The sequence below is a fragment of the Abramis brama genome, assembly GCF_963993115.1.
Source record: "Abramis brama genome assembly, chromosome: 10".
Lineage (NCBI taxonomy): Eukaryota > Metazoa > Chordata > Actinopteri > Cypriniformes > Leuciscidae > Abramis > Abramis brama.
In genome coordinates this window covers 5,583,201-5,598,200 of record NC_139972.1, presented here as the reverse complement: position 1 = coordinate 5,598,200, position 15,000 = coordinate 5,583,201, and the positions used below count along the sequence as shown (strand labels likewise).

The 15,000-nt window shown below is 37.4% G+C and overlaps 1 protein-coding gene across 7 annotated transcripts in view; it reads right to left on the bottom strand.

The window, feature by feature from the left end:
• gria4a (glutamate receptor, ionotropic, AMPA 4a) overlaps window positions 1-5,599 on the bottom strand; it is a 118,389-nt gene extending 112,790 nt beyond the window's left edge. For 2 of the 7 annotated variants that reach the window (XM_084127359.1, XM_084127360.1), the window contains exons 1-2: window positions 5,122-5,599; window positions 566-724 (exon numbers count right to left, since the gene is read on the bottom strand). In XM_084127359.1, coding sequence (XP_083983485.1) covers window positions 566-724; window positions 5,122-5,194 — 232 coding nt within the window. In that variant the 5' untranslated portion in view covers window positions 5,195-5,599. Of the gene's footprint in view, window positions 1-565; window positions 725-5,121 lie in introns of those variants that run through there. The other 5 variants (XM_084127357.1, XM_084127356.1, XM_084127355.1 and 2 more) reach the window with 5 other exon arrangements.
• Between the last annotated feature and the right edge of the window lie 9,401 nt (window positions 5,600-15,000).

The window sequence follows — 15,000 nt, the reverse complement described above, 5'->3', positions numbered from 1 at the left end:
TTTGTTCAGTCACTTCAGCAAAACATGGTCAGCTCAAAGTGTCTGAATCATTTTTGCTCCCAAATTTTTATAAATTTTACTGGTAGTCACTGTATGAAGAATTGTTGGGTATGATATGTCAGTTTTTTTTTTTTTTTTGCTCTCCTCACTTACATAAATTAACTATAGTGTCCTGCACCCACTACTAAAAAAATATCAAAAATGATATCTGGTGTCTGAATAATTTTTGCTTTGACTTTATATGCATGCACTGAATGAATGAAAGAGTTGCATTGTGTCATTAACACTGCATTAACAGAATAGCAAAAAATAATGACTGTTTTCAAACAGGTTTCTCGGATGCTCCCAGCATCCTTCCTCATCTGCCATTGGTCAGTCAACAGATAGTCCCGCCCTCAAACTCACTTCACTGGTTGAATCAGAGGTTGACATGCCACTCAAACAAATGCATCAGTGTTTCACTCATCAGGAAATCAAATGACTGGCTAGAAACGGCAGCGACTCAATACAAACTCCACTCGTTTTCTCTGACTATGTGACATAACGTTTGACATCTTTCACTCACAGGCATTGGTGACAGCAAAGCTGTTGGCCGTCTCGATGTTGTCGACATGTGGAACCAGGTTGAATGGGGCTTCCGTGGCGTTCGGACTCGTGTTGTGGAGAAATATGGCCAAGCGGAAAGCTGTGTATTCTTGATCCGTGTTTCTTATAAACAACCCACCTGGAAAGAGCGAGAGAAAGAAAGAATGAGAGACTGCAAAGAGAAAGAGGTGCTTATATTCTGTATTAATTTCTGCTTTACTTTCACTATGGAGTGCAAAAGTGCCTGCCGTTGCCGTTTCTATTTATTTCCCCCATAGAGTTTTTTATATAGTCTTCATTAAAGAGTTATAAACCATAAATCAAGCCAATCAGCAACAAGGTGAATCACAACATTACAAACTTTGATTTGAAGCAAAAAAGTATTTGAAAATCAGACAAAAAGACAAAAGTACGAGACTGTGAACTTAACAGCTTTAGTGAGGGAAAGAACTACAATCCCATGATGCATTGCGAACAGCATAATCGAGTTAAAAATTATAGAAAAATATAAAACTAAGCACTTAAAATGTTTATTATATATAAAACAAAGTAAGTTTATTGCAAAATATGCATATACAAACATTTCAGTATTTGAGAGCGATTAGATTGTCATTTGCAGTGTTTCATGGGAGTGGGCGGAGCTTGTTTCAACTCTCTGATTGGTGGAATGTTCTGTGCAGCATCATGGGTAATGTAGTTTTTCACCACGATCCTTTTAAAACTAAGCTGTAATAATGTGGGCTGATGGCTTCAACAGAAGCAAATACCATCGATTAATAACATCGTAGCTCACAGTATAGCCGTCTTTAAAGATTGATAGATTAAAAATCTATTTCCCTATGGAGAAAATGAATGGAGTTTTTACTTCCAGACCCCGACTGTTGTGCTCTATGGATCATCATCTTGGCTCTTAAAGGGTTAAAATAAGTCTCATAAGAGTGTGTGTGTGAAGTTTTAGCTCAAAATACCCCACAGATATTTTTATATAGCATGTTAAAATTGTCACTTTTTGAGAGTGAGCAAAAACACACCGTTTTTGTGTGTGTCCCTTTAAATGCAAATGAGCTGCTGCTCCCGGCACAGAGGGCGGAGCTTCAAGAGCTCGTGTCCTTTTACCTCACACACACACACACTGAACATTTCAAAAACTTTTAGTCTTTTATGTTCAAACCGGAGTCAGACAATGATGGAGAGACTCAAGAAGAAGTGACAACATGTAGAAGCAACAGGACATTTCTGAATGGTTAGTTGATGAATTTATGAAGCTTATGTGTAGTTATCTTCTAGTCATTGATTAGCATATTCTGTCTTGATAATCTATAAGTCGTGTTCCGGGGATGGGGTTTATGTAAATTCTAGGGTTGGTGATGTCACTAACCTGGGAGGAATGTGGTGTAGTCTCTACCAGCCGTTTGTTGTAGTCCTTAAAAAGCGATTTCTTTAAAAGCAAATATCTCCCTTTGCTTTGAGCTTTGAGCGTTGTAACTTTGCAGATGTTGTTTATGCTCAAACAGCAACATTACACACTAACTAAAGTTAGAAAAGTGAAATCATAATCAACCACCCCTTTAACCACCCCATCTGTTACACTCGGATGTTTGTCACAATACGGAAGAAAAGATCTATTGCTGCATCCATGTCATCACCACTTTATTATTCTTAACTAAACCTAAAAAATGAAGAAGAAAAAAAATCTCTTTGTTAATTTAAATAAAGCTGATTGAAATGAAATGACTAAATGTTGCCTTGACAACTAACTGAAACAAGCTGAAGCACTAAAATTACTCATTGTAAATACAATGAAAAAAATATACTTCTTTAAAACAATTCAGCTGCAAAAAGTGAGAGGGAGAAAGAATAAGTGACTGCAAAAAGGAAATAAGAGAAAGAGGTGCTCATGTATCTTAAAGGAACACTTCACCCTAAAATGGAAAATTCTGTCATTGTTTACCTGTAGGACTGTTTTTCTTTCACAAAAAATCTATAAAACCTCTTGGACGTACAGTAGCTCTAAAATCTCAATGCGTTTACATTCAGATATGGCACATGGACTCTAAACACCACTGGCTCTCACGTGTTTTTGACTGTCAACCACCATCAATGACGTCAAATCTTGATTCACCACATTGGAATGAACACAAATGTGTCCCTGGACCACTAAACCAGTCACATGGGTCAATTTTTGGAAATTGAGATTTAAACATCATCTGAAAGCTGAATAAATAAGCTTTCCATTGATGTGTGGTTTGTTATGATCGGACAATATTGGTCGAGATACAACTATTGAAAATCTGGAATCTGAGGGTGCAAGAAAATCTAAACTTTGAGAAAATCTCCTTTAAAGTTGTTCATTTATGTTGGCGATTGTGCAGCATTCACTCACACAAATACATGTTTTATATATTTACGGTAGGAAATGTACTAAATATCTTCATGGAACATGATCTTTACTTAATATCCTCATGATTTTTGGCATAAAAGAAAAATCGATAATTTTGACCCATACAATGTATTGTTGGCTATTGCCACAGATATACCCGTGCGACTCGAGACTGGTGTTGTGATCCCGGGTCACAAATGTGAATGAGATTTAAGACACCAATGAAAATGTTTCAGCAAATAATGATTTTGAATAACGATCAGCCAAATCAATGAATTTGACCTTTTTTAAAATGAGGTCAGATTTTACTGTGGGTGTTAAAAGGATGAGACAACACAGCAAAGGTAAGTTCAGTAAAAACGGTGTATTTACAATATTCACCATGAAAAAGTATTGCATGGATTGCTGTTTTATGCAGCTTATTAGTCCTCGTCCGCATTCACTTTAATTGTGCAAAATACTAGGGGTGTAACGGTTCATGTATTCATCCCGAACCGTCACGATACGGACGTCATACAGTCAGATGATGAATACAGCCAGACAGGCGATCCACACTCCAGTCCAGAAGGGGGCGTGTGCGGTAATGCAATGCGGTTTGCTAACCGCCACAACAAGAAAAAGAGCAGAAGAAGAAGAGACGATCCACGCACCAACCCAAAACTAGAGTTAGTAGCCAATACGCAGAGTTCAGATTCATTTTTGTGACGCGCTCCACAAACTTCACGGAAAGGAAACAAAACTGCGACATCCTGTTTTGTTTTCTTAATTTTACAAAAGCACAATGTTTTGTCTTTATTGTGAGTGTACACAAATAAAAACAGACCCTTTACAGTTTCGAATGACGTCTTGCATGATTGCCATGTAAACGTACCGAACCGTGACTTCTGTGTACAGTTACGCCAGCGTGAACATTCTGCTAAACGTCTCGTTTTGTGCTCCACAGATTAAAGAAAGCCATTCCGGGTTGGAACGACATGAAGAAGGTGAGTTAAATCCTCATTTCTGGGTGAACGATCCCTTTAATCTTGGAAATGAAGTGTGCTGAGGATGGCTTGTGTGGCCGTGTCACCAGAACAGGCACGTCTACACTTGGCACGGCCAGTTTCATCACATCCTCTCTAATTATTCTCTCTTTCTGATAGACATTTTGGCTTCAACTGCCGTTTGAGATCCCACAACGTGCTTTTATGTGTGAGGAACAACACATGCATTGTGCATTTGCATTGCAGCGGTATGTAAATGTCATTAGGCATTGCGTGCAACTCTGAGAGCGTGTGTGTGTGTGTGTCCGTATTTAGCGTATTAACTTTATCGGCAGTGCTGTCAAAGGCGTGCAAGTCAGCGGCTGCATCTCATTATGGTGTGAGACTCTCCATCTCAATGAGCAATGCAGTGACTGAACACACACACACAAGACACATCCTGCAAGAGGAGAGGGAACTGTGTGTGTGTGTGTGTGCGTGAGGGGGTGGCTGGGCATGCATAGTGGTTTGTTGATATTAATCAAATGTAGAGCTGCAAATCTGTAAAGTTTGATTGGGAAGAAGAGGTCATCCAGAATACTGCAGTGATGCCCTGAACTGAAGAGGAAAAGCGCACTCAACATGCTCTTACACCACAGTCTTCATCATCATGACCACACACACACACACAGCAGCACAACTCATGCATGCTATAATAAAACATTATATTTAACAATTATACAATCATTCAGTATCACATTTTAAGAAAAATAGCACCAGGTCAGGGCACTTTGTAGGGCCGTAACCACCAAAGGCATTGAGTGATGTGTCCATCCCCAAATTTTAAACTAATAGGAGGTTTTCACTGACCAAACTTTTATATTTGGTTCCCCGAAGTCCTTTGCTCATGCATCATTGGTTCTTTGGCTTGTAACTGGCAGCACAACCCAGTTTGGTGCTGAAAAGCAGCTTTTTAGGGTCTAATAAGGTGAACAGAGGAGAACACAAAGAGCCATTTCAGCACACGAGGTTCTTAAGGTTGGTATGATTTTAAATAGCCTTTGACATCGCTATTTTTAGACTCATCTCTCTGTATTTGTATTGTATATTATTATGCACTACATTGTATCTGTTGCACTGCGATATTCCTCGTGGGATTATTAAAGTGTTTGTCGTGTTAGAAGTGTAACTCACCGATTTGGACACTGCTGGGAAAAGCCCCTTCACTGAGTCCCCAAAGCAGCGGGAACAACACCAGGATCCGCATTCTGTCCGAATCAGAACAACCCGTCCGGACACATGGATGGATGGATAGATGGATGGATGGAGACGAGATTGCGTGACCGGACGGAAATTAAAAGAAATAAATGGATAATCTCGCAAAAGGGACTTTCAGCAATCCATCCTACTGGCAATCCGTGTGTTCCCCGCAGTATCCACTGGAGAGAGAAGAAGAATCTGTCCGGATGGATGAACGCGCGAGAGAGAGAGAGAAAGAGAGAGAAGGCGCGCGCGGAAGAGAGAGAGAGAGAGATAGATGCGCGCGCTCACTGCGCTCTTTGCCTCGAGGTCTTCGCTTTTTAGCTGTGTTTGCTAAGGCAAGTACCATGCACTATTACTGACACGTCTATTTATTTAAACAAACCCCCTTACCATACCAATTCAACTTGGCACTTGGCGTGTAACTCGTTCCTCAAATCATCAGTCTTTACATGACTTTACTAGGGGATTTCAATGTGCTGGACGAAAAAAAAAATCCAACAGACTCACATATATCTACAGACTAAGACAACACAGAGACGCGAGACTTTTGACTGGAAGCAAAAGACATCATAGCAACGCCCTAGCGACCGCGTTCTGTTCCGTTCCGGTGCGTCTGTTTTTGAACGCAAGAACGCGTCCTGTTTGAACGCCCTAAGGACTCGCGTGCGTTCTTTACGGATACAGAAACATGGTCTTCAGGGGTTAGTGCTCACTACTTCTCTCTCCTTCTGTTCTTTAATCCTGTCTTTCTATTGCGTGCAACACATATGAGCTATCCCTGTTGTGGAATAAAATGTTGTATAACAGTTGAACAGAAATGTGTGTGTGTACAGTATACTAAACGCATATTTCATGCACATACTATATGCATATAGTGTGTATATATAGGGTAAGATGGCGTTAGAACAAAATGTAAAATTATTCAAAGAGGCCAAAAGAAGTAAATAAAAACAGAATTAATCTGTCATTAATGAAAAAGACTATATCACCTATTCTATTTAAAATTTAATTTTTACAATGTAGTTGAATAACTGATGACAGACAAAGCAGACTCCCAGTAAAAGAGATTAAAAGAGACTAATTTTGAAAGGTAAAATGATTCTGTGACTTACAGTATATAGGCATATGAATTTAATTGGCCATATTTTAATTGAAGATATGTAGCATAATAGCAACACGATGAACTCAAACTGAATGATTTCACTCAACTAGGTTTTAATGAAAGCGAAGATGTCTGAAATGTACATCTAATTCATGGAAATACTGAATAGCAACCCCATTAATTACACTAATTATCAAATTTGAAACATAACAACATACCACTCTGTGCCAATTCTGGGCGGCTCATCTTACCCCATGGGGTCTAATTTGATCTTTTTACTTCAAAATAAAAGCTATAACTTCTACTCCACAAATCTAAAAACATCAGTGTGTCCCTCATCAACAAATAGACACACAAAACTTTGATATTCAGCATAATACAATGTTATAGATCACTATATTCCAGAGGAATAAAATAAGATCAAATAACCTCGAAACTGACTAAATCTCACAAATGTTGATATTCATATGAAATGACAAAATTAAAAAATAGCCATTCATCAAAAGTGCTGATTTTGTGTCATCTAATGGTCATCTTACCCTACATATGCATAGAATATAATACAGGACGTTTTACAGTGCATAATGGAACAGGTATGTAATGCAATACAGTGTATGTTGTGTAAACACATCACAGTACAATAAGTAGTGTAAAGTACAGTATAAAACGGTATTTGTTCTGGGATGTTATGGTAAAGAAGTCTCTCTCCTCTCATCTTATGACCTTATGATATAAAACTGCCAGAATATTTTCATGCACAGTCCATAAATCCGTCAGTTCTTTTCATCTGGATTAGTGTCTCCTCAGCGTTCACCTCTCTAAAAAGGTTTCCGTCCCCTCTCATATTTATATATTCTCCGGTTAATATATACGAGTTGCTGTCCCACTGCTTTATGAGGTTTGGCTCGTGGTCTCCACGTGTCTTATTGCCCATTCATAATCGTTACAGCCTCCGGTGGCGCTGACAGACGGATTGTGGAGCTCCCTCGGCTTCTTTACAGGCTGAGACGAGAGAGCCTTGTGTCTTGAAGGGTTTGTGGGATGGCTGGAATATGGCGAATGGATGCTTTCATCTCTAAAAGCGATCAGAAAGGGTTCCCGACTGTGTTTTAGAGTGTGTGTTGCTGTCCGTGGTGCTGAATCTTGGAAAGACACCACCTGCTTTTCAAATATAATGAAAAACTGTAAATATGCAATGATATTATTCCAAATTAACTAAATATTCTGGTCAACTTGCAGGGGGTTTTGAAGCCTCAATTGTGATGATTCCCTTCTAAAAATGTTTTTGAAAAAAGTCACGGTAACACTTTATTTTACAGTGTCCTTGTTACATGTACTTACCATAGTAAATTATGCATAATTACATGCAACTAACTTTCAAACAAAGTCTAATCCTAACCCTATAGTAAGCACATGTAGTTAATTAATATTACTCAGTACTTAAATATATAATTACTCTGTAACAATGACACCTTAATATAAAGTGTCATCAAAGTTGCTTTTATGTTCACCAAGGCAGGATTTGTTTAATCAAAATATTTAATTAAAAATATAGTAAAAACAGCAAAATTATAAAATATTATTACAATATAAAATAACTGTTTTCTATGTGAATATATAGTAAAGTGTAATTTATTCCTGTGATCAAAGCTGTATTTTCAGCATCATTACTCCAGTCTTCAGTGTCACATGATCCTTCAGAAATCAGTATAATATGATGATCTGATGATCAAGAAACATTTATGATTATTATCAGTTGAAAAAACAGTCTTTGATAAATAGAAAGTTCAAAAGAACAGTATTTATTTGAAATAGAATACTTTTTAGTAATTTTTTAGTAATAATTTGTAGAAAACAGCATATTTTTTTCCATTGTACAAAAGCCAAAACTAATTCTAAATGTGCAATAATAAATATAAGTTACAAAGTATTCTTCTAGTTACAATTAAAAAATTACTTTGTTGACAACATATATATTTTCTATGGACTATTAAACCTGTACTTTCAATAAATAAATAAAAACTTACAATAAAACTCATAAAACAGAGAATATTGCAGTTTCAAAGATCAAAGTGCAGATTAATGTAGTTTTTGTCTCCTAAAAGAAAGAAGTGATTCTGAACTGAAACGAGTCGTCAGTAATTCAGTCTCACTTCCTGCTGAACATTTCCTCCTGGTTTGTAACTAATTAGCATAAAGCCAGCCTGTGGTCTTGATTGGCTGAACAGCGTCTCTTAGCTCCGCCCTCAAACACTGTAGTTTATCTGAGACTGGAAGAGTTTGGTTCGTGTTGTTCATGTGGAGAAGACGCTGTTTTCTGCTGACAAAGCAAATCCACTTTGATGAGATTGATACGGTAAAACCCACGCCATCGTCACTGTTCGTATCACTGTGTGTCAAGAGCTGAGATTCAGATATGATAATGAGCGTTTGCTTTCTGACCAATCAGAGCAGAGCAGCTCTCAGAGAGGCGGGGCTTAGAGAGACTGAATCTTCAAACAAACATTTTCTTTATGAGTAAATTACGTTTTTTGACCTTGGATGCATGGAAAACAATTGTAGGAGAGTCCAAAAGTAAATCAGGAACCTTTAAAATAGCACAATAGAAGAACTTTAAAGTTAAAGTGTGTGAGCACACATAACACACTCAACTTTTAGTTAAAAAGATCAATGAAAAGTTGAATCCTCGTGATATAGGACCACTTGAGGTATTGTCGCGAGTCTCTTTCAGCTCTTGTGAAGTGGAGTTGTTGGGAGGAATTACTTTGATGACTCTCTCAGTGAGGTGTAATGACTCTCTCTCTCTCTCAATAATGGCCCTCCTGAGATGTTAGTAAAGAATTGGATGGATCTGATTTTAGGGGCATTTCTTCTGCATGTAAACGACTGTTGAGCATGTATTTCATAGAGGGCGTGAGAGAAATGATGTGTGTGAAATCTCTCTCGCTCTATATCGGTGTGTTCCTCCACCCCGCCTCACCTCCTCCTTTAATGCTTGAAAACCAAGCGCTTCCAGAGAACGCTTACAAAGGATGAGCCGATCAATGGAGTCTGGAGGCACGAATTGGATCCCAGTGCCAGAGAAAAAGAGATTCAATTTATTGATTGGATCAAAAGTAACAAGAGCAATTGGTTCGGTTTCAACTTCATGAGAAACTCAACACAAAATAGCTTTTCGCTTGCTTTCCCAGGGGAAAATTATTTTGCTCAGAGTTTGCAGTTTTGTAGCTCAGGAGGTTCTCGTTTATGTTTCATTAGGTATAAACTTATAGTCTTAGATCTTTCTCCGAAAATTACTTTGGTGACAGAATATTTGTATCAACCGTATAGCTACTCTTTAATGTTGTACAGAAGGTTTGACCAATCAGATGAAGGGGTTTCGTTCCAGTGCCGCCTACATGTGTGAATGAGATATTTAAGCCCTAAAAATGATTTGTAGACCACAAAGAAAAGGAGAAATCGAGCCATAATCTCATTAAACAAAGATGTGCGGTGAAATTAAATAAATTAAATGAGTTCATTTCACTCAAATATTAATGAAAGTTCATTGTGCTCAATAGAAAAAAGTCACTTGAACTTTGGATTATGTTAAGCTCAAACTGAATGAGTTCTAGTTCCCAGCTTTCTGTCAGACTGTTTAAGGAGAATGTTAAAGGTGCAGTAAGCGATTTCTGAGAAACAGTGTTGAAAGTGGATCGGACCAAGCAGAGCAACACACTTGTAGCCAATCAGCAGCAGGGGGCGTGTCCACTCATGATGGGGGAGGAAAGAGAGTGAGCCAATCAGCAGTAGGGGGCGTGTCCAGCCATGATGTGGGAGGAGAGAGTGAGCCAATCAGCAGTAGGGGGTGTGTCCACTCATGATGGGGAGGAGAGAGTGAGCCAATCAGCAGTAGGGGGTGTGTCCAGCCATGATGTGGGAGGAGAGAGTGAGCCAATCAGCAGTAGGGGGCGTGTCCACTCATGATGGGGAGGAGAGAGTGAGCGAATCAGCGGGAGGAGAGAGTGAGCGAATCAGCAGTAGGAGGTGTGCCCACTCATGATGGGGAGGAGAGAGTGAGCCAATCAGCAGTAGGGGGCGTGTCCACTCATGATGGGGAGGAGAGAGTGAGCCAATCAGCAGTAGGGGGCGTGTCCACTCATGATGGAGAGGAGAGAGTGAGCCAATCAGCAGTAGGGGGCGTGTCCACTCATGATGGGGGAGGAGAGAGTGAGCCAATCAGCAGTAGGGGGCTTGTCCAGTCATGATTGGGATGGAGAGAGTGAGCCAATCAGCAGTAGGGGGTGTGTCCAGCCATGATGTGGGAGGAGAGAGTGAGCCAATCAGCAGTAGGGGGCGTGTCCACTCATGATGGGGAGGAGAGAGTGAGCGAATCAGCGGGAGGAGAGAGTGAGCGAATCAGCAGCAGGAGGTGTGCCCACTCATGATGGGGAGGAGAGAGTGAGCCAATCAGCAGTAGGGGGTGTGTCCACTCATGATGGGGAGGAGAGAGTGAGCCAATCAGCAGTAGGGGGCGTGTCCACTCATGATGGGGAGGAGAGAGTGAGCCAATCAGCAGTAGGGGGCGTGTCCACTCATGATGGGGAGGAGAGAGTGAGCCAATCAGCAGTAGGGGGCGTGTCCACTTATGATGGGGAGGAGAGAGTGAGCCAATCAGCAGTAGGGGGCGTGTCCACTTATGATGGGGAGGAGAGAGTGAGCCAATCAGCAGTAGGGGGCGTGTCCACTCATGATGGGAGAGGAGAGAGAGTGAGCCAATCAGCAGTAGGGGGTGTGTCCAGTCATGATGTGGGAGGAGCAAGAGAGAGATTTGAAGAAAGACTGTAGAAAGCGAGAGACCTGAGAGACATTACAAAAGTGAAAAGCTCAGAGAAATATCACTGGAAAATTAAGGGTTATGATCAGGTAAGAGCTTTAGGATCTGCGTTCATATTAGAAAAGCTTCCCAGCTCTAGAGAGACCAAAGGCCTGAAAAGTTTGCAGTTTTGTCATCTGCCACTTTAAATGCTCAAGCTCTTTAATGCATAATGGATTCTGATTGGCTGTCAATATTTTTATCTTTCATCAGCTGGAAAAAAATCATTCTGAATGTGATTCCATCCATATATTTTCTTTGTACTGTTATCGTTATAGTTGTGTTGTGGACTCTGCTATTCTTTTATATTTAGAAAGATTTTTAGTACTATATCTTTATGGTTATGTTTATAGTTATCGTTCTTGGTGCGAACGGGCCTTAAAGAGTGTGTGAACAGACTGACACTGAAGCTCTCGTGTTTGTGTGGGTATTCAGCTCATGTCTTCACACGCGGGGCGCTGGAAGCTATAGCACGCAGCATCTGGGCGCTCATCTGCTTCTTAATGACATGCTAATGGCGTTAACGTGCTGCTTGCTGTGGGCACGAGTGTGTGTGTGTGTGAGTGTGTGTGTGTGTGTGTGTAGTTATATCAATAAAGCCTCACGGGCTGAAGAGCTCTACAGCTGAGCTCGTAACACAGTTCAGCCCAGTACATCTGTAAGTCCCGATGTTCTCCGGTGATCCTGATTCAGGGCTCCTCCACTGTGACTAGACTTTATTTTCATCTGCAACTCGGAATTTCCCACTTCCTACTTACAATTTGAAATGATGAGTGTATGACCCAGAGAAATGGACACAGCTTCACTAGCATTCACTTTTAAGCAATTGAAATGCATTAGTAAGTCAAGTTTCTGCTTTGAATCATGATTAAAAAAACAGCATGTGTGTAAAACATGGTATCCTTTCTGTTGATAACCGTACGCTTGCTAAACAAATTCATTGCACAACATCATCCTTTGCTATTTTGGTTGCTAGACTTCAGTGTTGATATATTGTTAACAAAAAATATGACTAAAACTTAAATAAAAATAAAGCTAAATAGAAATATATATATATAAAAAAGCTATTAAAAAGGACAAAAACACATAAAATGACTACAAAAAAACCAAACAATTAAAACCACAAAATCAGATAATAAAATTACTAAAGCTGAAATAAAAATAAATTAAAGTTAAATAGAAATATAAAAGACTATTAAAAAGGACAAAAGCACATAACAATATGACTAAAGCTGAAATAAAAATAAATTAAAGCTATAAATAGAAATATTAAAAAGGACAAAAGCACATAACAAAATGACCAAAATGACAAAAACTGAAATAAAAATAAATTAAAGCTAAATAGAAATATAAAAAACTATTAAAAAGGACAAAATCACATAACAATATGACTAAAACTGAAATAAAAATAAATTAAAGCTATAAATAGAAATATTAAAAAGGACAAAAGCACATAATAAAATGACCAAAATGACTAAAACTGAAATAAAAATAAATTAAAGCTATAAATAGAAATATTAAAGAGGACAAAAACACATAACAAAATTACTAATATTACTAAAACTGAAATACAAATAAATTAAAGCTAAATATAAATATAAAAATTACAGCATATTACAAATTGACTAAAACTAAACTACAATGAAAACTGAAAATATAAGAATAAAAGCTACTCATACTACACTGAAAAAAATTTGGAATAGGATTTACTTGAAAAAAGCTAGGCAACTTTTTCCACTCAGAAAATGCTAGTAAATTTACAAAGATTTGCCAAGTAAAAACCTAAACATATTCATCAGTAGCTTTAATTAGAAATCTTTAAGTTAAATTTACTTGGAATATGGAATTAAGTAAACTTTACTTAAACTAGTTAAGTGAAAGTAACACAGAAAATAAGTAATTTTAATTTGGCTAGTAAAAGGTTGATTAATATCGATTTAGTTGAAATTTCCTTTGCATTACATTTCACTCAAACAATAATATTGAATTATACCAGTCATTTATAGTATGTGCTTTACTTAGATTATCTAAGTAATTTATACTACAGCATGTCAGATGTTAAGCATCATGTGAATGCAAAGACCTCAATACTTGGTAGACAATACACAATGACGGTAACATTTGATGGATCGTTTTTGTGTTTGAATGTGTCATTTTGAGCAGAAAATTTACTCGAAATGTCACAAAATGGCAAGTTACTAATCCTAACAACAAAAGCAATGATAAAACAGTGTAAATACAGCCGGAAAACTGTGAAAAATCAACCTCATTAATTATTCAAGGTCCAGTGCATGATGGGAACCGCAGTATCAGAAAAGCTGAGTAATTTTTACTTAATTTTATTGAGTTGATATTTACGCTTTCATTTCTACTCGCTTGAATTAAGTACTGATATGGAATTTACTTCGTTTTTTAAATTCTTGCCTGAACTAACTTTTTCATGTAAATTACATTGTTTTTTTTTCAGTAGTATTTACTTCACCAAAAAATCATTTTTTACAGTGTATGACAGTATATGAATGACAGTAAAATCCCACTTGACAGTCGATGCTAATATCACTGTTTGTATTGTTGAATATCCCACATGGGGCCGAAGCGCATCATCAGGATCAGATCCCTGTAAGGCGCACGCGAGCGGGACGGACTCTGGCGTGTGTGACGCTAGTGTGTAAGAGTGAGTAAGTGCAGGTGCTCATGAATATTCATCTCCCGGAGAGAAGGCCCCACTGTCTGAACATACACTCCATTAGCATGTAAAGACAAGCCTCATCAATATCACATGATCACATGATCACATCATCACATCACCGGGAAGTGTCCACACTGTTCTCTGTCATTCTGCCAGCGCTTCACTCCGTCCGTCCATTACATCTGTGCTAGTTTCATGTCTCTCACTCCTTGCAGTAATCCTTTGATATTGTGTCCTGAATCCCCATGATAATACAGTGCTGAGACTGCAGTTAGTGTGTTAGAAAACAGTTCTTAAACTTATGAAGCTCTTAGTGAAGTAATGATGAATTATAATGCAAACTGTAAGTCATATAAAGGAGTCTGTCATATAAAGACGCAGTTTTACGCAGCGCTCAGGGGTGTAAATATATGCTTGGACAACAATTTGATTACAAATAGATTATTCATTGAAATTATAACTAAATTTGCTCACAATTGGTTCAGATCTATTTATTTTGATTTATTGTAAATATATGCTTTGGCAACATTTTGGCAACTTTATTTTATTTTGATTTATTATAATAATAATAATTGTTATATGTCTTAAAAATTTTTAGTTTTTTATTTTTTATTTTGTTTTTTATTTTTATAATATTTATTTATTTTTGTTCATTGTTAGTTCATGTCAGCTCAGGTTCAATAAATAATATTAACAGGAAGAAAAAAACATTTGATTTAAAACGTGTTAGTAAATGTTGAAATTAACATTAACTACGATTAATAAATGCTTTAGAAGTATTTTTCATTCTTGGTTCATTTTAACTAGTGAAATGTTAACTAATGGAATCTTATTGCACAATTGGTGCAAATCCTTTTTTATTGTGATTTATAATAGAAAGAATAATAATTATTATTATTGTTACACATTTTATTTTATTTTTATTTATTTAATTATTTTATTTTAATTATTTAATTATTTTATTTTTATTATTTTTATTATTTTATTATATTTTTGTATTATTTTATTTTTTATTATTATTATTTTTTATTTTATTTTTATTTTTATTTTTTCATTGTTAGTTCATGTTAGCTCAGGTCCATAAAATAATATTAACAGATACAACTTTTGATTTCAATAAAATATTACTAAATGTTGAACTTAACATTAACAACGATCAGTAAG